Source organism: Halichondria panicea, chromosome 2 (assembly GCF_963675165.1).
Source record: "Halichondria panicea chromosome 2, odHalPani1.1, whole genome shotgun sequence".
Taxonomy (NCBI): domain Eukaryota; kingdom Metazoa; phylum Porifera; class Demospongiae; order Suberitida; family Halichondriidae; genus Halichondria; species Halichondria panicea.
The window spans coordinates 6,752,818-6,772,572 of NC_087378.1; the positions used below are offsets into that span (position 1 = coordinate 6,752,818).

Below are 19,755 nucleotides of genomic sequence, written 5' to 3' on the forward strand. Positions count from 1 at the left end.
TGCACCGAATCGAGTAGTTTGATGGATGGAGGAGTTCACCAGCATTGAGATGTATCCTTGGTGGAGCGAATCTAATTGAGTGGGGGGCCTCCCCTGTGACGATGCTTGAGATGGGTCTTCAAGGGGAGGGGCTGAGACAAGACAATAGTGACACTAGAATGGAGAGATAGTGTGAGTTTCATGATGTTGACAGTTTTTTCAATTTGGGTGTAGGCAGCTGTTAGATTTGTCGAGCGATAATGATCTTGAGTTCTTGTTCTTGTGCTGTTCTCGTACACTTAGAGGTGTGAAAAAAAAACCTTGAGAGTCTTGGGGTTTGGGTTCTCTTTTATAAAGTTGGGGCGAAAAACTTGCATCAAAATGTAGCTCTAGGCTAGCTAGGTCGATATAGACTCGCAGACGTACTTACGAGAAAGAGAAGCCTGAGAACTGCAGAGAAGCCTGTAAACTGCAGAGACCGAGAGTATGCAGATAGTTACTTAGCACGTGGTCGAGGGCGGCTGCCTGATCACCTCGTTTTTACACAACATGTGATTTAAACGAGCATGCGCCGTATAAAAGGGGCGTAGCAGGCCAGGTATCATGGCGCATAAGAAAAAAATGGCGACTGTTTGCGAGTCTTTACAAAACCGTCTGACAAACCCTTACTTATGCAGAAATACGCCCCTTTTTGGGCCTGCAGAGCCACATGGGCATTACGCATCAGCTAGGACAAGACTTAGTTTCTAAAAATGGCTAATCGTAGAAAACGACCGCGCCACAGTTTTGACTGCTATCTTGGCTCTCCTGAAGAGAAACAAGCTCTACAGGCAAGGATAGAGAGAGTGAGGAAGAAGCTATCGCCTGCTGGACGTACCATTGACAACCTTTCTCTCATAAACGCCATGCTAGACGCTGTAGAAGAGAAACTAGCTAGTGCTGATGAAGGTACGCCCACAAGTGATCAAGGGTCTGTTAGGCCCTTCTTGAGAGACAATGGTGAGTGTAATAGCCTTCTTTTTACCTAGTTATACAGTCCTGTTCTATCAGGGATGTACACTGGTGATAACAGTCCTGATGATCAGACCTTGTTCATCACTGAGAAGCGCTGCTTTGATGATTTGATGACAGGGCTGGCGTCATCGTGCTCGGAGTGTTTGGTTCGAAGTTGTTGGCGACTGGACTCTGTGATTCAGGTAGTTTGTTTTAGCTTGTTTACACTATATGCGTGATTGTTTTATTAGAAAGGGCACGTCATCAGAGTTTTGTACTCTTGTCGTCACTGCCGGCACCAGAAGAGATCATGGTCTAGCTCTCGCGTGTTTGGAGGACACTTCCTCGTCAATCAGAAGTAATTATTTGGCCACACCATCACTATACTGATTAATTTACTCTTATAGGATGGTACACTCTTTCACTTGTGCTGGGATCATTCCATCCCAGTACATACATCTCTCTATGTTCGCTGGACTGGGCACAGTTGGTCATGCTTACATCCGGAGAGGTATATATGGTACAAAGACATGTACTTCACTAACTTTCTCTTTCACAGTATACAATAACAACAGCTACCTAGAGATTGTGGCCGCGGCAGCTGAACACTCCATGCAGTCGGCTGTAGAGGAAGTCAAGGCTCTGCCACACTACAGCACTAAGGGAGAAGTACGTTGTTGAATAATTTGTATTTATTTTATTGATTATTCTATTTCAGTGGGTGATAACTGACGCTAGGCATGATTCCACGGCCAATGCGTATCATACGACTGTGCCTTGCCTTTCAGGAAGGTATGTTAGTTAGTGTTTAGTACATACATGTACTAAGTGTTGTAATTTTTAGCACTCATAAGATCCTTGGCATCTCCACCATCTCTCGGACAGAGCACTCGGTAGCTCAGACCAGAGAATTGCAGTGTACCAAGGTTGTTCTTCCCCAAGTCATTGCTAGAGGTAAATGTAACTAACTAACTACGTAATAAATTATTTCATTGTATACTAATGATTGTCTCAGGTCTGAATGTTACTGAGGTTGGGCATGACATGCAAGCTCAGGTTGCTAAGTACGTGACACACACCCTCAATCTCATCAACTCCTATGACACATGGCACGGTATGCTGCATATTATTGGATACATGTAAACTATATGCATCACTATCAGGTACTAAGAACGTAGCCCGGGAGCTCAAGAAGATCACAGAGGGTCGGGTCAGAGATCGGAACATAACGTGGTTCCCTGAACTCTCTGATAAACGTAAGTGAAGATGATGTTGAGGTACGTATACGTCACTGATAAATGTCTATTCATTTAGGGCGCAGTATCAAGATACACTTGTACTGGGCCATGAAGAACTGTGGTGAGGACCCTAACATTCTACAGCAGATGGCTCTCAACATCCCCAACCACTACAAGGTAAATGTCATCGCCCATTACTGTACTGACTCCAAACTGCTCGTACAGGGTGATCATTCTAACTGCCATGCCTCGTCTCCCTGTCGTATGGCTCCCTATATACCCAGTCGTGCTCAGATTACCAACAAGAAGGCAGAAGAGGAGCTCCTTAGGTGCATCAAGGCTACCTACGTCTTCAAGAATGCGGATGCTTTCTGTCGGGTAATGATAGTAATTTTATTACCGAAAAAAAACTTGCTGTCATGTAGTGTCGGGACACGTTCTGGGTAGAGTCATTCAACCACCAGCTGCTGATCTACTTGTCCAAACGTATCCACTATTCTGACGAGACTTTTCTCATGAGAATGAACCTGGCCGTACTTGACTGGGTAAGATGATTACAAAATTTATTTTAAAATGAATTTGTGTGTTGTCATTAGAACGAGAATGTGAATCGTGCCCACACCAGTAAGAGAAAGGTTAAAGACCTTCGCCGTCCTGACAGGCGTACTGACATGAAAGCTCTCGTGAGTAAGTCTTATCATTTTGCGGGTATGCTTTGGACAGAGTATGTCGCAAGGAACGGCGTCGATTTGAGGTATGTGTACGTGTGGAAAAGTTGTGTGTGTGTTCCTAAGCAATCGGGTCACTGGCTCTCATATTGACCCCTCAGCTCAGCAACGGTGGAATTTTTAGTAGTGAGCATCTTTTTCAACTTACGTTATTACAGTGAGTTTGAGGATATTGAGCCAGATGGTGACAACGATGAAGACTGGCTCACTGATGGCATGTTACCCCCCCTTCTGCCTAGTGATGATATGGAGTCAGATTCAGATAGCGACGACAGAGAATAGGTATTATAATTAATTACAAAACACAACATTCTAAAGTTCCATATTCTCTGCATCGAATGTCGACAAATAGTCCCTGTAGGTCCCATCGACACTAGGGTATCGCCTTCTTATTTCCTGTGTAATGATAACTGTAAGCAATTTCCGCAGTAACTAAAATTATACTTACTACAATCACACATTTGGGCATTATGTCCCTTTTGTCATGCCTGACAGTCCGCCTCTCCTTCCTCCTCAGGTACTCCTCATCTCCCCACAGACCCACGTCCTGGAGCAACCTCCAAAACTTCCGATACAACCGGTGCCTCTTTTCATCATTTGCTGGATGAGGTCCACAGGCACCGGTTAGGAAGTCTGGAGGAAGAGCAATCACACACGGCCCACAGAGGCAGTGTGGACAGCAGTCCTGCAGTCCCTGTAAGACAGGGACGAGGGCAGAGTCTCTGTAACCCCGTGGATGACTTGGAGAGAGAGCTGCGGACAAATAAGTTTTAATAAAATATCATTGATTATCATGTTTATTTTCTTACTAATAGGTGGCATTGGCTGATCTGGGACGGCGTCTGGGACAGCCTCCCACCTAAGCTTCACCGTCTGCCTGAGTCCTGCCTCCCGGAGCTCTTTAACTACTTTATTTATTTTACTAACGACCACTTGTGGTGGAGTGTCTTTATATTTAACTGTTACCTGTACATGGTATAATTATGATTGAAATGATGACATTTTATTCTTACCTCGATCTCTTCTTTGGAAGCCATTGTTATTATAACTTATGGCCATGTGGATATTGCACGTGGCCTGGAATGAGCATGTTTTGTTGGTTTATGTGCGTGTACAAGAGCTGAGTTCTTATCATTTTCAAACTAGGCGCCATTTTGTTCGCAATGATTTTACTTCCGGCCTGCTACTTTCCTTTTATACCGCAGCGGAGGCTGCATGATCGCGATTGCTTGCAACGAACGCGTACTGTTTATAAACGCGACATTCTCGTTTAATTATTATTACAAGATCAGAGAAGAGTAATAGAAATGGGAGTTGATGTTGAAAGCTTATCGCCAGGAGATGGTTTGTTGCTTGCTCTTGTTCACAGCTGATTACATCCTCTTTCTTTCATTGTAGGCAAAACCTTTCCCCAGAAAGGACAAACCGTAGTAGTGCACTACACAGGTAGAGTTTGCTGACTTTTATATTGTGTCTGGAGGTTGTGCTAATTGTCTTTACTACTTGTCTTTACTACTCTGTGGGAAATCCCCTTTTGTTCAATCACTATCTCCACTTAAGAATTCTTAACGCTTTCCTATGTGTGCTCCCTTTATCGCTAGAATCATAATGTACTCAGTATTGTTGTTCCCTACAAGGAGGTGAGTGCAAACGTCCTTTGTCAACTCTCCGTTATCCGAGCACGTCTTCTTGTTTTTCGTCGAGTCCTGTAATTACCTAATCATTCACACTAGCATTACTGCAGGCACTCTAACAAGCGGCAAGAAGTTTGACTCGTCTCGGGATCGCGGCCGTCCTTTCAAGTTTTCTATTGGTAAAGGTCAGGTGATTCGTGGCTGGGACGAAGGAGTCGCTCAAATGAGTGTAGGAGAGAAGGCCAAACTCACCTGCTCACCTGACTATGCCTATGGAGAAAAAGGACACCCAGGAGTATATCCTAACATGTTAATATGTAATTATAGCACTTCATATTTGAATAACAGTGTTGAATTTTGTGTTTTTCTTGACTAAGAGCTACTATTCCTCCTAATGCTACCCTGATCTTTGATGTGGAGCTCATTGGACTAGAGTAAAAGAAGAGAAATATGAATATTGAACTAGAGGACAGTACATAATTATTATGTTCGTAGTGTACTGACGTTGTATTCTGTTTTTTTATGAGAATTGTATGATTCGGGGTAACTTGAAATGAGATGAAATTCAAAATTTTTTATACCCCTGCATTCAATGTGGTGCTGCTTATTGAGCGCATGCTCAGTAGAGCAGGCCACGTGTACCTGCATGCTGGATGAACTGAAAAGTAAAAGCTTGCTGAAACACATCGCTAAAGATTGTACGTCCAGGGGTGCCTACAGAGTGAAGGGCATTTGAAAAATAGTTGATGACTTGAGAAGACAGAAAACATCGCAAAGAAAGGTAGGTATAATAATTCAAATGGTCCACCCTGTCCAAATGATCCACCCCAAACTTAATTTAGTACTCCACCCTCTATAGGTTTGAGAGTATATTTATAGTAATGGCAGCAGCTCAGTTGGCTGCTCTGAAGCAAGAGCCCCCCGACCTGTCTGAGCCCGGCCCCAGCTCTGATTACCTAGTGTTAGAGGAGAAGATCCTAGCGTTGTGCGCTGAACACCCAAAGGGGATCACTGATGAGATGCTCGCCAACGATCAACCTAACGTACACACTGAGCTGAGGATGAAGGCACTACAGCGATTACTCTCACAGGCATGTAGTGAGTGTCCACTTTCCTACTCCCCTAATTTAGTGGTATGTCTATTTCATATGTAAATGTAATTACAGTGAGTGTGTAATTCAATTATGTGTCCTCTCAATTAGTTTTGTTTGCTTACCTTGTAGCTCTTTAACCAGTTAACATGGTTTGCCAAATGCTTATAATTAGTAATTCATTTTACGGGACTAGAGGTGCCCATTTCCCAACCAATTAAATAATGAAAGGGTAGTTTAGTGTGTACTTCACATGTGGGTACACCCCTCAGACAGTAAGCTGTGTGGTTAACTGAAGCCTGCTTCTAATCAAGGCCCTGACACATGTTGGGCACACACTTGTAAGAGTATACTTAATTATTATTAAATTTTTTTCCGAGCAGGGTAAGGTGGACCTCTTAAAGCAGGGCACTACTCTGATGTACAGAGCAAGGTCCTCCTCTAGCCAAAGGTAGGCGTGGTACGTGGAGGTGGGACTGTACTTTAACCTCCCCGATCCATAATGATCTTCATTGCCCTCGTAATTGTAATGTTACTGTAGTATTATTTTGCTTGTACGGTATTTTACACAATGAAAGAGATATTATATGAGTGTTTACATTGCCATTTGCTTGGTCTCCATCTTCTATTTTGCCAGGTTTGCTGTTGGTAAAGGTGTCTGTGTTGCTTAGCAATAATTATGCCTCGAGGCGTAACCGCACGAGGGATATGGTAAAGCTGACTGTGTGTGTGTCTGTATGTTCCAGCTGTAACTGCTCAACGGTTGCAATGCAATGAAAACTAACAGCTTCTATAGGCTTCTAGCCACGTTCTCTTGGATTTTGGTTCGTGGATTAGCAAACTAAAGCTTCTTTCTCGAGTTATGGCTAGTTTGACTCACGTTGAAGGCTGTTGCAGTCTCTTCAGAATCTTTCATAGCATCATCTGTTTGCACAAACTTTCTATTCAAGTTAGCCTTGCACTAAAGCGCTAGCTTTTTGTTAGCTACAATAGTCAAAAAATATCTGTTAAAACAGCTAGCTAGCAGTAGCCATTTGTGAAATTGATCTCTTTGGACACACCCTTTAATTATTCCTGGATGTAATGCGCATGCGCGCTCATTCCCCACGTGTGAGAAAGTAATATCCAAGATCCTCCTGGCAGAATCATCTTTGTCTTGACGGCCTGGTAAGCCACAAAACACTACCATATAACAATATAGATAACAATAAATTATGCATGTACACAGGTCTTTTCTTCTCAATAGATATTATATCACTGAACTAATCCTGGAAGAATCAATTTTCTTTTTTCTTGAGGTTCTGGTAAGCCACGTAATACAATAAATAGCAACAATAGATGCATGTAAATAAGTCTTTTCTTCTCAGCGAGTTTATATAGATAAGCTAACTTTAATGTAAAATTCATTAAAGAAACTACTATAACACTAATACTTTTTCAGCGAAAGCATAACATGGCGAGAGGCATTAGCAAGCGCACGCTTTCAACACTCGTTAGAGGTAGCATCCCCTTACCAAAACGTGTCCACATCTAGTTTGTTCATCCCCAATTTATTTAAGACTTTATTTGCAAAGGTTCGATATCTCATTTCTATGTTCCTTGCGCGTTAGTTCGGTGACCGATTTCCTCTGGCTTAGTAAGGTTGTGTGGCTGTGTTGCTTAGCAATAATTAGAGGTAGCCAAAACGTGTCCACAGCTAGTTTGTTCATGGTTCGATATCTCATTTCTATGTTCCTTGCGTGTTAGTTCGGCTGACCGATTTCCTCTGGCCTAGTAAGGTTGTGTGGTTTTGTGGCTGGAAACTAGCAAAGCTGTAATACTTGGTCACAGGTAGTAATGTATAAGTTGACATGGAAACTGTCTTGTTCCTTAGTTGCTAGAAGCAAATTTCCTAATCTGTATATACAATGTAGGGGAATGTAATTGTGAGGCTTCCTTGTACTGTTTTGGTGGAGCTGATAACAGGTTCATTATAGCACTTCTGTCTGGTCAGTTGTTACTGTACCTAACAGCCACATGTTGACAAGTGCATTGTGTGTAGATGCTCTGATAATCTTTACAAAGCTGACCAGGTCATTGTGTGAAGATTACCACAACTTATATAACATTTTTACAAGGCATTGTCTAACTATATACACAGTTTAAGCTCATTGTCTAACCATGTGCTTCCTCTCTCTCATGCTGTGCAGCAAGACGAAAGGTTTCGAAAAAGAAGAACGACTTGTGTATCAGATCATCGAAGACTCTAGTAACAAGGGGATCTGGGTTCGAGATATTCGTATCAAGTGCAACCTACTGCAGACTCAACTCATGAGAATACTCCGTAGCCTGGAGAGTCGAAAGCTTATCAAATCAGTCAAGTCGGTCCAAGCCAGCAAGCGCAAGGTGTACATGCTGTACGAACTCTCACCAGACGAGTCTGTCACTGGTGGAGCGTGGTACAGCGATCAAGACTTTGAAAGTGAATTCGTGAAGGTGCTGAATCAGCAATGTCACAAGTTCCTCAAGCAAAAGGTGCTACTCATATGTACGTGACCTTTGATGCCTCTTTTATCAGCAAATATCTTGATGGGTGGATCGAGCCTTGCGCTAAGAGGGTCCATTAGCTGTTGACCACTTGTTGTTTCTTCCTGTGTGTGTGTGGTCTAGGTGGCATGTGCCAGTGCTTTGTGTGTGCTTCCCTGTGGTTGGAGCTCTAGTCTATACGCCATAATTGATTGAAGCTATAGTCCATAGTAGCCAATATTGATTGAGGTCTTTGTTTCTCATTGCTCAATAGCATGCAATACTTATAATTATAGTATGATATCATTTCCCGTATGATGATGTTACTATTGTGTAAAAATTGAAGTCATTTTGTGTTGAGCAAATCCACCTTCTCTCACCTATTGTGTAAGTCGTTCTCTATTTGCTAAATCCACTCTCCCTCACCTGATCACTCCTCCCTCAGGCGTTCAAGGCTCAGTCGGACCACAAGGACCCAATCTCACGCAAGAGTGCATCGTATTCCACTACCGCAGAGGTGTGCAAGTTCATCACTGAGCTGGGCATCAGCAAGGTAGGCCAGACTATACCACCTCCTGCAAGTCTTACAGTATGGAAGTAATCGTCCATTGAATAGCTACTTGCAGTAATTCCATAGAGCTGTCGTATATTAAACCCATCCCGTCAGTAGTCAATTTTACTGAATTCCGTTCAGTCAAAATGTCCTTAAAAATTCCATTTATGCTGTATTTTGAACTCATTGCTTTTGCAGTCAATTATCTTGAACTTTCATTGCCCTAAAAGTTAAAAGTGTGCACCCTTCATTTTCCACAGGTGAGCCTAACCACAGGCAACATTGAGACCATTCTCAACACTCTACTCTACGATGGCCTGGCAGAGTTCACGCTCGTGTCTTCAGGGCAAGAAGGGGAGGGGCTGCAGAGGATCTATCGTGCCGTCAATCCCCTCATCGCAAACACGGGGTACAGTAGAGTTCCCTGTGGAGTGTGTCCAGTAAGTCCGTATTTACCACCCGGTCCTTCATTAGCTACCTCTCTGAGAGTGAATCATCGTCCACTCTCAGTATATTCGTAGCTTATTAATACTGGAATGTATTATAGCTTTCAAACCTAGGAAACCCATGTAGAGATAATACAAATGACTGGTAGCCTTGTAGTCTAGTGTATGTGTATTAAGTGGTAGACCCCTTCTTGTGGATTCAATAGGCTTTGATTGAATTACCTCTTAATAGGCAATTGGTTTGCATTGTGCCATGAGTTATTGCCTCTATAGATGGTGGGTTTTTCTGTTCATTCAAAACTCTTGTGCTCTCTCTCATATTAAACAGCACCTGTGTTATGGGATGGTTATTGTGCTCCAGGGGAGAGCATTAGAGGATATAAACAATGTTCCCCCTCCTTCCCATTCTTGGTTTGTGTACCTATATCATGGTGGTTGGGCTCAGTGGCTACTTGATCATTTCAAACTGGCTGAGTGAATATACAAATCTTTGTGGCCAGGCTGGTTATCAATTATCAATAGAGTGGCCTTGGGTTGTATGCTCTAGTAAATTTTGGTCAATGTCAAGTTGTAATTGCTCTTCAGTTGGTTGCTAAAGTTGTGCCTTTGGTTAGAGTTGCTAGGAGTTCTCTTTGCTGTGAGCTTTTGCAATAGTTGATGTCACCTTCTGGTGTGCTTATCTGAACAGGTTGTGGTTCCCCTCAATAGAAGAGTGACCATAAGTTGGGAATGGGAATATGGCTTCATATGGTAGATTACTGATTATCAGAGTCATTACTTGCATTCTGGCTGAGGTCAGTATCTCAATGGAGCCCTTTGTGATTTCTCATGTACTCTCCAAGCCCACAAAGGTTATACACTATTACTGTACCCTTACATATGCTCTTATAGGTTACAAGTTATTACAGTACCCTCACACACCATCTTGTACTCCCTCACAGGTTACACACCATTACAGTACCCTCACACACCATCTTGTACTCCCTCGTAGGTTACACACCATTACAGTACCCTCACACATCATCTTGTACTCCCTCGTAGGTTACACACCATTACAGTACCCTCACACACCATCTTGTACTCCCTACACACCATTACAGTACCCTCACACACCATCTTGTACTCCCTACACACCATTACAGTACCCTCACGTATATCCTATACTCCCTCACAAGTTTCACACCATTACAGCACCCTCACACACCACCCTGTACTCCCTCACTTACACACACCTCAACAGTACCCTCACACACCATCTTGTACTCCCTCACTTACACACACCTCAACAGTACCCTCATGTACATCCTGTACTCCCTCACTTACAAACCAACAGTACCCTCACACACCATCTTGTACTCCCTCACAAATTTCACACCATTACAGTACCCTCACACACCACCCTGTACTCCCTCACAGGTCATCACTCAGTGCTGTGTGGGTGGAGCCATCTCCCCGTCCAAGTGTGCGTACATGAAGGACTGGTTGATTTTCTGATATTGTCAATTCATATACTCTCTCCTCTTCCTTGCTACAATCACATGCTGGTAAAGATAATTCAATTTTGAGTATACAAGCCAAGTGTATGCATTGTGTTGATTCTGGAGTTACTCGTTGGTTTTATAGTGAGCTATATGTAATTATTTAACTCCCTATCTTGTGTAGCTGAAATATAAAAATGATTCTGCTTGTAGCAGTAATAAATTACAGGATTGTTTTAAATTATGGAATTAAGTAGCTCAAGTTGCTCGTTTGTTTTTTACTGAGCTGAGTAACTCTTCACGTCTCTATTTTGTGTTCTGAAATGTAACAATGATGCTACTTGTAGCATTAATAATACAGGATTGTTTTAATTCACAAGTGTTACCAATTCACAAGTGTTACCCTCCCAAGAACTCTTGCCTTAGCTACACACTGTGCACATTTAGTGACTTGACCCTATGCCACTGGTACTTTGTCAACTATCAAACCACTATCTGTCTATCTACATACAGTGCAGATGCCTATACTGATACCAATGAGACAATTAAGTTTGTATGTCTTCCTTGCTTTGGTTTTGGAGCTTTTACTGAAGTCATTTTGTGTGTACATCCCCTCCTCTCTCTCTCTCCCCTACCCCCCCCCCCCCAACAGTACTTTTATATGTAGTGTAGTACATATACTTATACATTGTTTGATACATACACTGCTTGTTTGTGTGTGTGCGCCAGTGTGTAGCAGCTATGATTTGCTGGTGTTAACTCTTGTGCAGTGTGCCTACCATATGCCTGGGGGTAAGGTGTAAAACTGAGTAAAGCATTCCTGAGCAGCTGTTCTGATCAGAGACTAGAAATGTGACCTTTATCTGTTTTACTGTGTAGCCAGACATGTGTGACTGTTCATTTACACATCAGCTGTTTCCAAAGAAGCCATCACTGTTGCTCTTGGTTAGCCTAGAGGCAATCTCCTCACCAATCTACTATGTCATTTCTATGGAAGGGAATGTCAGGAGAGACCCCTTGATGCAAAAGTAGGCTTCCTAATAACATATCACTATGTTAATTATTATGGAACCAATTGACTGTGTGAAGGTAGTTTCTATTCCTTTGGAATTCCTGTGTACAGAGGTGCTGATGGAGTTCCATACTCACTTGCATTCTGTGATTTTTGGAGCATTTTTATGACCTTTGGAGCATTGGTGTCACTTGTGGCGCATTGACATGTTCTAGCTGTACAATTTAGCACATTTTTATGTTTTAACTGATCAAGCTAACCGTTTTAATTAGGTAATCATGCAGTCTTAATTAAGTTGCCTTTTTCTACTACTCAAAAAAGTATTGGTGGCAAGCGTACTCTCCTGCTATCCCAACTTTATCCCACCAGCTGTAGCTTAAGTTTAATTTGTTTATTCCCTAGTGTTTCATGTTCAGTGTCCCACCCTAACTAGCTTAGCCTTCTGTTTCACTGGGTCACCTTCAAAGTTGCCCACTAAAGCCTTCACTATACAATCTCTGGAAGGAAGTATGCAGTTACATTGCATTCAAGGATCCTTTATGGTGGTTTCTAAAACTAGTGGACCCCCATCCACCTGCACTTGTGGTAATGAGTAAGCATGTATCTCCTAATCTTGTCTTTCTGTCCTGTCAGAATTCTCAGACTTGTTGTGAAGTGATAGGCACTATGTGTGAACTAGACCATTCTCTGCAGGTGGTACCTGCTTTTTGCCCACTCTTATCCCTGTCTTTGTGTTTCTCAATTTTGAGGTGGTAGCTGAACCTGCTTTTTGCCCACTCCATCCCTGTCTTTGTGTTTCTCAATTTCGCTTTAATTGTATTGCACAATATTTTTACAAAGCACTACAGCTGTGATTTAATTAAACATGCTGTCTTGTAATCTATCAATGATTTTGATCATACAATAAATTTTAGACAATGAAAAACTGCAGTCAAATTAAGTTCCCTCCCAAAACCACCTGTTTGGCAAACTTGGGGGGTTAGAGTGGTGTTACAGCTTTCAAGTGAATCTGGGTCCTCCATGGAGGGTAAGTCCCTGAGCCCTTGCAGTGTAGTTTGCATTGAGCCCACTCAGTTACTTGTTCTGGTGAAGTGAATTATTTTACTACTGCACTTGGTAGTTGTGGTGCCTCACAATGGACCTGTGTGTGTATTGGATGTGCTCTTCCTGCCAGCTTTTACATATTTATGTTACATAATGTTGGTAATACCCTGCAGGAGTGCAATGGTATATATATATATAATGCAAAGTTCTTTGCATCCCATTATGGCTGCATTGTCCTAGACAGTGGGTGGGTGCACGTCTCTGAGGGGGCTGTATGACAGTCATTTGTTGGCTTGCTACCAAAGTCATTCACTTTTGTTTATTTTCTCCCTTGCAGGTGCTGTTGGAGGTGTGCTCACTCCAGAATTCGTCGAACACTAGAATGAACTCAATTTTAACTGGACATTGCATTTGATTTTTAATTTATACTCTACATATAAATTGACACTGTCACAAATTGCGTTAACAAAGTTTTTGTTAATATAAATAATTCAATACGAGGACAAAATTATACAAAGCAAAAACATTTGAGTTGGAAGATAAATGATTTGAGTTGAGGAAAAAGTGGTTTAGACAACCATAAATGATACACGAGACAAACAATCACTAAACAACAAGGGACAAAGGTTGGAAAATTACAAGTGAATATTTGCAGCACAAAAAGTGTAGTCACTTATTCGAAAAACATTTAAGCTTCAAAAAGTGTTCAAAAAGAAAGAAAAGTTAAAATTGACTCCTAAAATGTTCCTCAACAGCGAACAGGCATAGCCTTGAGGAAGGCCAGTCTTTGCCTGAGGCGTGCTTCACGCTTTCTTTCTTTCTCTAGCTCTTGTTCCATTGCGTTACCCTCTAGCTGGATACGGCGGATATAGTCAGCCGCCTTCCTCAAAATAGTAACCTTGGGTGCTCGTTGGTTGTCCTCTAGTTCTGGCACCTGCTCCCTCAGGATTTGGAAACTATACTTGAGGTCGTTTCGTCGCTTTCTTTCGAGGATGTTGTGTGAGGCTCTTCGATGTTCATCGTCCGATTCTGTACCATCTCCCACACTCGAGCCTCCCACACTTGAGCAGTTTGAGTTGATCCTTTGAAGTTTTTTGACACTGTATTTGCGCTTCTTTGGAGAGGAGGGTACGGGAGAGGTCTGTCGGGAACAAGGGGCTGAGATTGAGAATTGTCGTTTTCTGGTGGCCATGCGTGTGGGTACACGTTCAGTCACCGTGACTACATCGATCTCCTCATCTGCAAGTGGGGAGACAAAAAACTTGTTTACTTTGCTTTTTACTACTGCATTGCCTAACAAGGAGTGTTAGCAGAAAAGGTCACCCACAAAGGAACATGTGCATGGACAATAAAGTGACCTCACAATGCATGTGTAATCCTATGGTTAGTGCTCTTGTAACTTACAGGAAACCTATATGCAAATTGTGGTAGCCTAGGTTACAAGGAGCCACTTAGTTGGGTGCCAACATTATAGCAACATACCTGATTCTGAGGACATGGCCTGGGGATGTCTGCTCCCCTCACTCTGCACACTGCTAGTGTTAGACCTCGGCTTGGGTGTCGCTTTAGTACCTTCTTTGTCAGTCACAATGGTGTAGGTGGGGAAGATGTCGCACGGGCTGATACACTCTGATTGGACATCGTCAGGCTCGTCGTTGATGTCATTACTACCACTCTCGGAACACGCTTCACTGTCTTCCGGCTCCTCCGCTTCCTTTGTCTGATCAGAGATTGGAGGAGGAGAGGGGGCAGGTGTGTACACACCGTTAACGTTCCCAATGATGCTCCTAGGTTCGTAAGCATGACTGTTCCACATGCAATCTTGTATGAGAAGTTCCACTCCGCGATCTGCACACACAAGCACATCGTCGGAAATTGGGCTGGTCCCAAAGGGTGTTTGACTGCTGGTAAAGCTACCGGTTACATCAAAATTTGGGATTTGGATTTGTTCGCACTTAAGTATATGGTCAAGTAGAGCTTCTGCACGCTGGTCCTCGATACTGTTCTCCACTTGGTCCACGACATAAGAGAGACAAGGAGGAGAAGAGTCGATGTGTTCAGGGCTGAGGGGTGGTGTGGGGAGGGGGCCGGGAACAGATTGGAAGTTGGACATCACTAAGGCATGGACCTCTGAGTCTGCCAACAGGCTGGAGGTAACAACTGATACTTGGGTCAAATCTTGCATCTCAACTAAGGAAGCCATCCCTGCAAACAGAGCAGTGAAAAACTTAAGTTTACATTTGCAGTTTTGCAAAACATATTGAATATGTATGCAAACAGGTACTGTAGCAGCAGCTTTATCTAAAAGCAAGCAGCAAGCATAGCCTGAGCTATTTAGCTATTTAGCTATTTAGCATGAGCTTATTTAGGAAGCATAGCAAGGAACTAGAGGAACAGTGTTCATATTTTACCACTAGTTTGGATTATCATTGTCTAGCAGCTAGTCAACCATGCAGAGATGCAAAAGCATACTAATGCTATTAGTATAAAATCCATGCAATGCAGTCTCACCTTGATTATTTTCCTTTCTGATTTCTGCAAGTAGTCTTCAATGCAATAATTCAGGGACTGGCGGGCTGCAGCGAAAGCTTCTTTATACCCACTCCACAAAAGGCTGGAGCCTCACTCTCCTGCAGCGAAAAAGAAAGACCGGAAGCGGTTTTTCGCAACTTATAATAACCACTGGGGGTTGTGTAACTCAATCCTGAAAATATCGGGATCCATTGAAATTCTCCCTCGCCAATTGTTTGGATGAAGATGCCAAATCCAAGGTGTGGCTGGAATTTGGGGGCGGGGCTTGTAATAACAATCTAGCTGCACCTCAGCTTAGTGCTCCTGCTAAAACTAGCGTAGTAAACACACATTCTACAAGACAATGTCTACAGAAGAAGATAAGAAATTGGAACTTGCTGAGGCCGCCCCCACGGAACAGCCAAGGGAAGACCCTCAACTTGATGCTCCCGAGGACTTGCAACCTAAGCCTAAGGCTGAGGCCGATGCAGGCCCTGGAGACAAACAAACTGTAGAGGAGCCTACTGAACCAGAGATACAACAATTACCGAAAGATCTAGAAGAAGCAACGGCAGAAAGCACTGGGAAACGTTCACCCACTCCAGAAGCTGCAAAGCCCAAGAGCTCAGGAAAGGGATCATTGGAGGCTCATGTTGACTTACTGGATGGGGAGGTCCTGCAACTACAGGATCTTGAGGTGTGTAGACACACAATTACTATTATAGCTAGCACCTATAGAAGCTTGAAAAATTTGCTAATTCTTGGGAAATAGGTGCAAGAATGCACCACACAGAGGTAGCTTATCAGTTTGTAGGCTAGCTTTAGTGAGAGAGGTGTGTCAGCTACAGTATTGTTGTTATAAGACATTGTTATACAGCGCAAGGTGAAGGGGACACATGTGATTGATCAGGCCCACATCAAGCAAGACACTGAAGAAAGGGACTTCTTCTCTGTGTTCTATTACGATGAATACAGTGTTTCCAAGGACAACCAGGAGATCCATCTCCAGCAAAAGGTATGTGTTAACACAGTAGTGTTGTCATGACCAGCGTGGGCTTCTTTCTTGCTAATCTCTCATTACGTTCTCGTAACTACATTATGCCTTGAGGCGTAGCCACAGGAGACATACGATAAAGCTGACTGTGTGTGCTGTAACTCGATGGTTGCAATGCAAGTATAAATGTAAACTTGTAGGCTTATTTATATTCAACACTTCTGCAAGTTGCTTTATTCATTCCTAGGGACATTCTAGCAACAATTGGCTCATAGGAAGTTAGCTATAATATACCTATCAACATTTACATTTACCCGGTTTTCATGGTGTCAATTCTTTGTCTCACAGATCTTTCTCGATCAATTGAAGCCCCTGAAACCACAGCTACATCCTCCAGGTGAGAGCTACTGTAGCAACCACATTATTTGTTGTTTGAGTATGCTTTCCCCAGGTTAACATGCTCTGCAGTATAACTCACACTGTCTTTGCTTGTCTGTACAGAGAAACAAGAGTTACCCATCATGCTGACCTATGGAGTCAAGTATTATGTGCCTGATCCTGCCAAACTGAGGGAGGACTACTCAAGGTATGTGTGTGTGCGTGTGTGTGTTTGTGAAGTGTGCAATCTCTCAGACCCACTAGATGTGGAATCTGTAGCTACTGTAATCTGATATTACTCTCATTCGTAGAAGAACATATCTATGCATATCTATGTAGCTCATAATGAGCAATCTGATATAGTTGGTGATCTGTATTCCTGGGATTGGCTCCAGTTGCTATGCATAACTACCACCTTCAGTTTACTATGTCACACCTGAATGAATTCCTTTAACTGTGGCATTTTGAAGGTTTGAAGCAATGGCCTTGTCTATAGTGTACTCAAATATTTGTAGCTGAGAGCCGAGAGCCTGCCTTAAATAGGCACTCAGCTGTCTACTTGGCATGCCTTCTAGCTATAGAACTTAATGCTGTACTATCCATAAATGCTGTATTGAGTTTACTGTGAAGGGATTTTGAATCTTGAGCTCTGTTCTCATTGTGTGTTTGTATGTAGGTACCTCTACTGCGTGCAGCTGTGCGATGACATCCGTCGGAACAGAGTGAGAGTCGATCGAGAGACGGCCATTAGACTAACAGCCCTCATGCTACAAGGTACAGGCTGTCTGGTCGGTCATGATGAGCTTTGATTGATACTTTATGACTGTGCATGTGAGAATGGAGAGTGTGTATTGAATGCCACAATAGCTCCCGTATCACATATCATATCAACTGTGTGCGTGGAGTATTGTTTCAATTCCTGCATTTCCTTGTGGTCACGTTCCATTGCTCATGCACGCAGGCACTCTGGACGATTATGACCCAGAACTCCACAAAGATGGCTACACCAAGAAGTTCCCCAACTTTGAGCTTCTCCCTGTCAGCCTCCAGGTGAGCATACACTAGATGTGGTGGTCACACTGTGTCACTTTGAGAAGTATTATCAGTGTTAATTCTTATTGCACAAAAGATAAATATCAACACCTCATTCAATTGATATAGGAGTTAATGCACTAGAATTTGGTATCTGGTTAGTATATTTTGTTTGTTCTGATACTCCTCTCACCCCCCCCCCCCCAGCCGGACAACTATGAGGATCAGGTGATTGAGGTTCACAAGGCAAAAACTGGCTACACTCCTGCACAGGCAGAGTCCGAGTTCCTAGCCCTCGCCAAAGACCTCCCTCGATACGGTCAACACCTCTTCCTGGCAACGGTACGTATGCACTGTATGTTCATGATTCATTGAATGTACATGTACAACAGTGTATGTTATGTTGATGCTTGGTTGGCAGTTATAATGACAACGAATGGGTTAGCCACTCAAGATGGTATAATACTACTTACCTAACGAAATTTGCTCGCATTGTACTTGCTTGGCTTTCTACACAATAATCAGTGATAGCAATGTTCTGCTCAATGTTAGACTAATAATACACCCGCCCCCTCCCCAGGATGCTGATGGAAACCCTGTGATGATTGGAAACAGCTGCAAGGGAGTCTCCATCTACCACGACTACAACAATGACGCTGAGAGCCAGCTCATTCTGTGGAGGGACATTGTCAAGATCTCTTACAAGAAGCATAAGTTCAGGGTCAAGTACCACCCTCCGGAGGTGAGTGTGTGTGAGGCTCTATATATGCGACGGAGAGTGCAATGATTATGTTTGCCTATAGATGTGTTTGTTTGTGTCTGAAATTCTTTGGATGTCTACAAGTTTAGTTTTGGCAACATGACTCATTCATCTCTCAATTCCCCTGCACACAGAATGCCAATGATGAAGGCAAGCGTCCTGTTCACTACATAAAGTTTCGCACTGCAGAGCCCCCTCAGGCTAAGAGGATATGGAAGAACGCAGTCGAGCAGCACGCTTTCTTCAGACTCACCGCTCCCGACCCTCCCTCCTTCATAGAGAGACTGGCACGTCGAACAAGTTTCCGGTTCAGTGGCAATACCCTCAGGCAATCAATGAGACTACCTCCAAAGAGAGATCATTTCGACTTCAACCGGCGCACCCTGTCCATGCGAGCTAAGCCCAGGAGGAACTTTGAGATTGCTCAATCGCAGAGTGTGCCCGAGGCTACATGGGTTATCTTGGATCGACCTCCAGCCGGCGATGCCATAGATCTCGAGAAATTCGAACGCCAGAAAGTGGTTGTTGACTTCCGTCTTGCAGAGAGTGCCGATGACCAAGCCCAGCGCTATGTGCTACGCAAGGGCGAACATGGGAGCTACCAGATGTTGGACATCATAGACTTTGCAGATGAGAAGGAGAAAGATTTCCACTTGAGTGAGGTGGACGAGGAGTCGAAGGCTGCCATGGTGTCTGTCATTCTGAACGTAGAGGCTCCTAGCAATGCAGCCGTCAGCCATGCCCACCACGACTACCATGACCAACCAGTGTTTGATAGCAAAAGGATGCCAGTTGTCAGGCTGGGGTGAGTGACTACGTTCAATGTATGTACATGGAAATTCGATCATATCCATTGTTGCATGAAATACATAGTGTTTTGTACACGTATGTGATAGTCACTGTGTGTTGTTTGTTTGTATGCAGAGGTGCAACTCGTGTAGAGACAGCCTCAGTGGTAGAGTCAGAGGGAAGGCCAGTCACCTCCGGCAGACACAGCCAGCAGTACCCCCTCGAGGTAAGAGTGAGCCTTACATGTACGTATATGAAGTATCAACCCTTTACTCTCTATTATGAGCGTAACTGTGCCTGTTCCGTCTCTCTACATGCAGGTAGTTGCTGATGCTGATCGGTCTGTGAGCAAGAGCACGTATGATTGGCTGGCACCACGGGAACCGACAGGCGAGGAGATAGAGCCTGTGAAACCAGCCGTTGATGGCTCGGTGGAAGCCCAACAAGTTGACAAATTCCTGGACATGGAGGCACATGTCATGAAGCAGGTGATGGACGATCAGGTTGAGGCCACACCCACTGGGGATGAAACCACACCCATTGAGATAATAGAGTCACCCCCTGTTGTGGAAGTTGAGGTAGTCAATGAG

At 43.4% G+C, this 19,755-nt stretch overlaps 6 protein-coding genes across 24 annotated transcripts in view; 4 read left to right on the forward strand and 2 right to left on the reverse strand.

The window, feature by feature from the left end:
• Positions 1-731: 731 nt before the first annotated feature.
• LOC135331107 (uncharacterized) lies at positions 732-3,956 on the forward strand. Of its 13 annotated transcripts, none has more exons than XR_010392930.1 (16): positions 732-978; positions 1,030-1,175; positions 1,224-1,330; positions 1,380-1,483; positions 1,532-1,641; positions 1,691-1,764; positions 1,817-1,926; positions 1,988-2,086; positions 2,136-2,228; positions 2,287-2,387; positions 2,436-2,588; positions 2,636-2,755; positions 2,807-2,964; positions 3,040-3,220; positions 3,291-3,350; positions 3,456-3,533. XR_010392930.1 is itself a non-coding variant. In XM_064526157.1 (16 exons), exons 1-14 carry the CDS (start codon positions 732-734, stop codon positions 3,218-3,220), a joined length of 1,803 nt encoding a protein of 600 aa, XP_064382227.1. In that variant the 3' UTR covers positions 3,291-3,316; positions 3,477-3,956. The 13 variants fall into 13 exon arrangements, 9 of the variants coding, with proteins under 9 accessions (XP_064382227.1, XP_064382228.1, XP_064382230.1 ...); XR_010392932.1 differs by having other exon boundaries at positions 3,097-3,220; XR_010392931.1 differs by having other exon boundaries at positions 3,300-3,350; positions 3,456-3,532.
• On the reverse strand, positions 3,178-4,299 carry LOC135331129 (uncharacterized). The gene is made up of 4 exons (XM_064526185.1): positions 3,952-4,299; positions 3,748-3,904; positions 3,387-3,691; positions 3,178-3,334 (listed from the first exon to the last, which is right to left on the reverse strand). Exons 1-4 carry the CDS (start codon positions 3,973-3,975, stop codon positions 3,251-3,253), a joined length of 570 nt encoding a protein of 189 aa, XP_064382255.1. The 5' UTR covers positions 3,976-4,299; the 3' UTR covers positions 3,178-3,250.
• Positions 4,202-5,126, forward strand: LOC135331131 (peptidyl-prolyl cis-trans isomerase FKBP1A-like). The gene is made up of 4 exons (XM_064526189.1): positions 4,202-4,282; positions 4,337-4,384; positions 4,683-4,869; positions 4,956-5,126. Exons 1-4 carry the CDS (start codon positions 4,246-4,248, stop codon positions 5,008-5,010), a joined length of 327 nt encoding a protein of 108 aa, XP_064382259.1. The 5' UTR covers positions 4,202-4,245; the 3' UTR covers positions 5,011-5,126.
• Positions 5,127-5,194: 68 nt separating this feature from the next.
• On the forward strand, positions 5,195-13,191 carry LOC135331113 (DNA-directed RNA polymerase III subunit RPC6-like). 6 transcript variants are annotated; one of them, XR_010392934.1, is made up of 11 exons: positions 5,195-5,353; positions 5,432-5,705; positions 6,047-6,114; positions 7,853-8,177; positions 8,614-8,721; positions 8,982-9,161; positions 10,159-10,204; positions 10,584-10,711; positions 11,374-11,437; positions 11,525-11,673; positions 13,039-13,191. XR_010392934.1 is itself a non-coding variant. In XM_064526170.1 (9 exons), exons 2-9 carry the CDS (start codon positions 5,454-5,456, stop codon positions 13,114-13,116), a joined length of 1,185 nt encoding a protein of 394 aa, XP_064382240.1. In that variant the 5' UTR covers positions 5,195-5,353; positions 5,432-5,453; the 3' UTR covers positions 13,117-13,191. The 6 variants fall into 6 exon arrangements, 2 of the variants coding, with proteins under 2 accessions (XP_064382240.1, XP_064382241.1); XR_010392937.1 differs by lacking the exon at positions 10,159-10,204 and having other exon boundaries at positions 5,196-5,353; XM_064526170.1 differs by lacking the exons at positions 11,374-11,437; positions 11,525-11,673.
• LOC135331112 (transcriptional regulator Myc-A-like) lies at positions 13,105-15,371 on the reverse strand. Its single transcript, XM_064526169.1, has 3 exons — positions 15,213-15,371; positions 14,184-14,906; positions 13,105-13,940 (listed from the first exon to the last, which is right to left on the reverse strand). The coding sequence occupies exons 2-3, from the start codon at positions 14,902-14,904 to the stop codon at positions 13,450-13,452; spliced, it is 1,212 nt and encodes a 403-aa protein (XP_064382239.1). The 5' UTR covers positions 14,905-14,906; positions 15,213-15,371; the 3' UTR covers positions 13,105-13,449.
• A 108-nt stretch (positions 15,372-15,479) lies between these two features.
• The window catches only part of LOC135331102 (protein 4.1-like), a 4,527-nt gene continuing 251 nt past the window's right edge, over positions 15,480-19,755 (forward strand). Inside the window, exons 1-11 of one of the 2 annotated variants that reach the window (XM_064526150.1) lie at positions 15,480-15,909; positions 16,090-16,227; positions 16,555-16,603; positions 16,708-16,792; positions 17,261-17,358; positions 17,546-17,634; positions 17,824-17,958; positions 18,197-18,358; positions 18,511-19,181; positions 19,301-19,391; positions 19,486-19,743. In XM_064526150.1, coding sequence (XP_064382220.1) covers positions 15,577-15,909; positions 16,090-16,227; positions 16,555-16,603; positions 16,708-16,792; positions 17,261-17,358; positions 17,546-17,634; positions 17,824-17,958; positions 18,197-18,358; positions 18,511-19,181; positions 19,301-19,391; positions 19,486-19,743 — 2,109 coding nt within the window. In that variant the 5' untranslated portion in view covers positions 15,480-15,576. Of the gene's footprint in view, positions 15,910-16,089; positions 16,228-16,554; positions 16,604-16,707; positions 16,793-17,260; positions 17,359-17,545; positions 17,635-17,823; positions 17,959-18,196; positions 18,359-18,510; positions 19,182-19,300; positions 19,392-19,485 lie in introns of both variants that reach the window. The other variant, XM_064526149.1, reaches the window with a different exon arrangement.

What these genes read in the sequence shown, in the direction of transcription:
- LOC135331107 (XM_064526157.1), top strand. Translation starts at nt 732, where the DNA reads ATGGCTAATCGTAGAAAACGACCGCGCCACAGTTTTGACTGCTATCTT. An exon ending in GTGCCTTGCCTTTCAGGAAG is followed by an intron (nt 1,765 to 1,816) that starts GTATGTTAGTTA and finishes TGTAATTTTTAG; the next exon opens with CACTCATAAGATCCTTGGCA. An exon ending in TCCCCAAGTCATTGCTAGAG is followed by an intron (nt 1,927 to 1,987) that starts GTAAATGTAACT and finishes TGATTGTCTCAG; the next exon opens with GTCTGAATGTTACTGAGGTT.
- LOC135331129 (XM_064526185.1), bottom strand. Translation starts at nt 3,975, where the DNA reads ATGGCTTCCAAAGAAGAGATCGAG. An exon ending in TCAGCCAATGCCACCTATTA is followed by an intron (nt 3,692 to 3,747) that starts GTAAGAAAATAA and finishes ATTTGTCCGCAG; the next exon opens with CTCTCTCTCCAAGTCATCCA. An exon ending in TGCCCAAATGTGTGATTGTA is followed by an intron (nt 3,335 to 3,386) that starts GTAAGTATAATT and finishes ATCATTACACAG; the next exon opens with GAAATAAGAAGGCGATACCC.
- LOC135331131 (XM_064526189.1), top strand. Translation starts at nt 4,246, where the DNA reads ATGGGAGTTGATGTTGAAAGCTTATCGCCAGGAGATG. An exon ending in AAGCTTATCGCCAGGAGATG is followed by an intron (nt 4,283 to 4,336) that starts GTTTGTTGCTTG and finishes CTTTCATTGTAG; the next exon opens with GCAAAACCTTTCCCCAGAAA. An exon ending in GAAAAAGGACACCCAGGAGT is followed by an intron (nt 4,870 to 4,955) that starts ATATCCTAACAT and finishes ACTAAGAGCTAC; the next exon opens with TATTCCTCCTAATGCTACCC.
- LOC135331113 (XM_064526170.1), top strand. Translation starts at nt 5,454, where the DNA reads ATGGCAGCAGCTCAGTTGGCTGCTCTGAAGCAAGAGCCCCCCGACCTG. An exon ending in CTGAGCTGGGCATCAGCAAG is followed by an intron (nt 8,722 to 8,981) that starts GTAGGCCAGACT and finishes CATTTTCCACAG; the next exon opens with GTGAGCCTAACCACAGGCAA. An exon ending in ACATCATCTTGTACTCCCTC is followed by an intron (nt 10,205 to 10,583) that starts GTAGGTTACACA and finishes ACTCCCTCACAG; the next exon opens with GTCATCACTCAGTGCTGTGT.
- LOC135331112 (XM_064526169.1), bottom strand. Translation starts at nt 14,904, where the DNA reads ATGGCTTCCTTAGTTGAGATGCAAGATTTGACCCAAGTATCAGTTGTT. An exon ending in GGCCATGTCCTCAGAATCAG is followed by an intron (nt 13,941 to 14,183) that starts GTATGTTGCTAT and finishes CCCCACTTGCAG; the next exon opens with ATGAGGAGATCGATGTAGTC.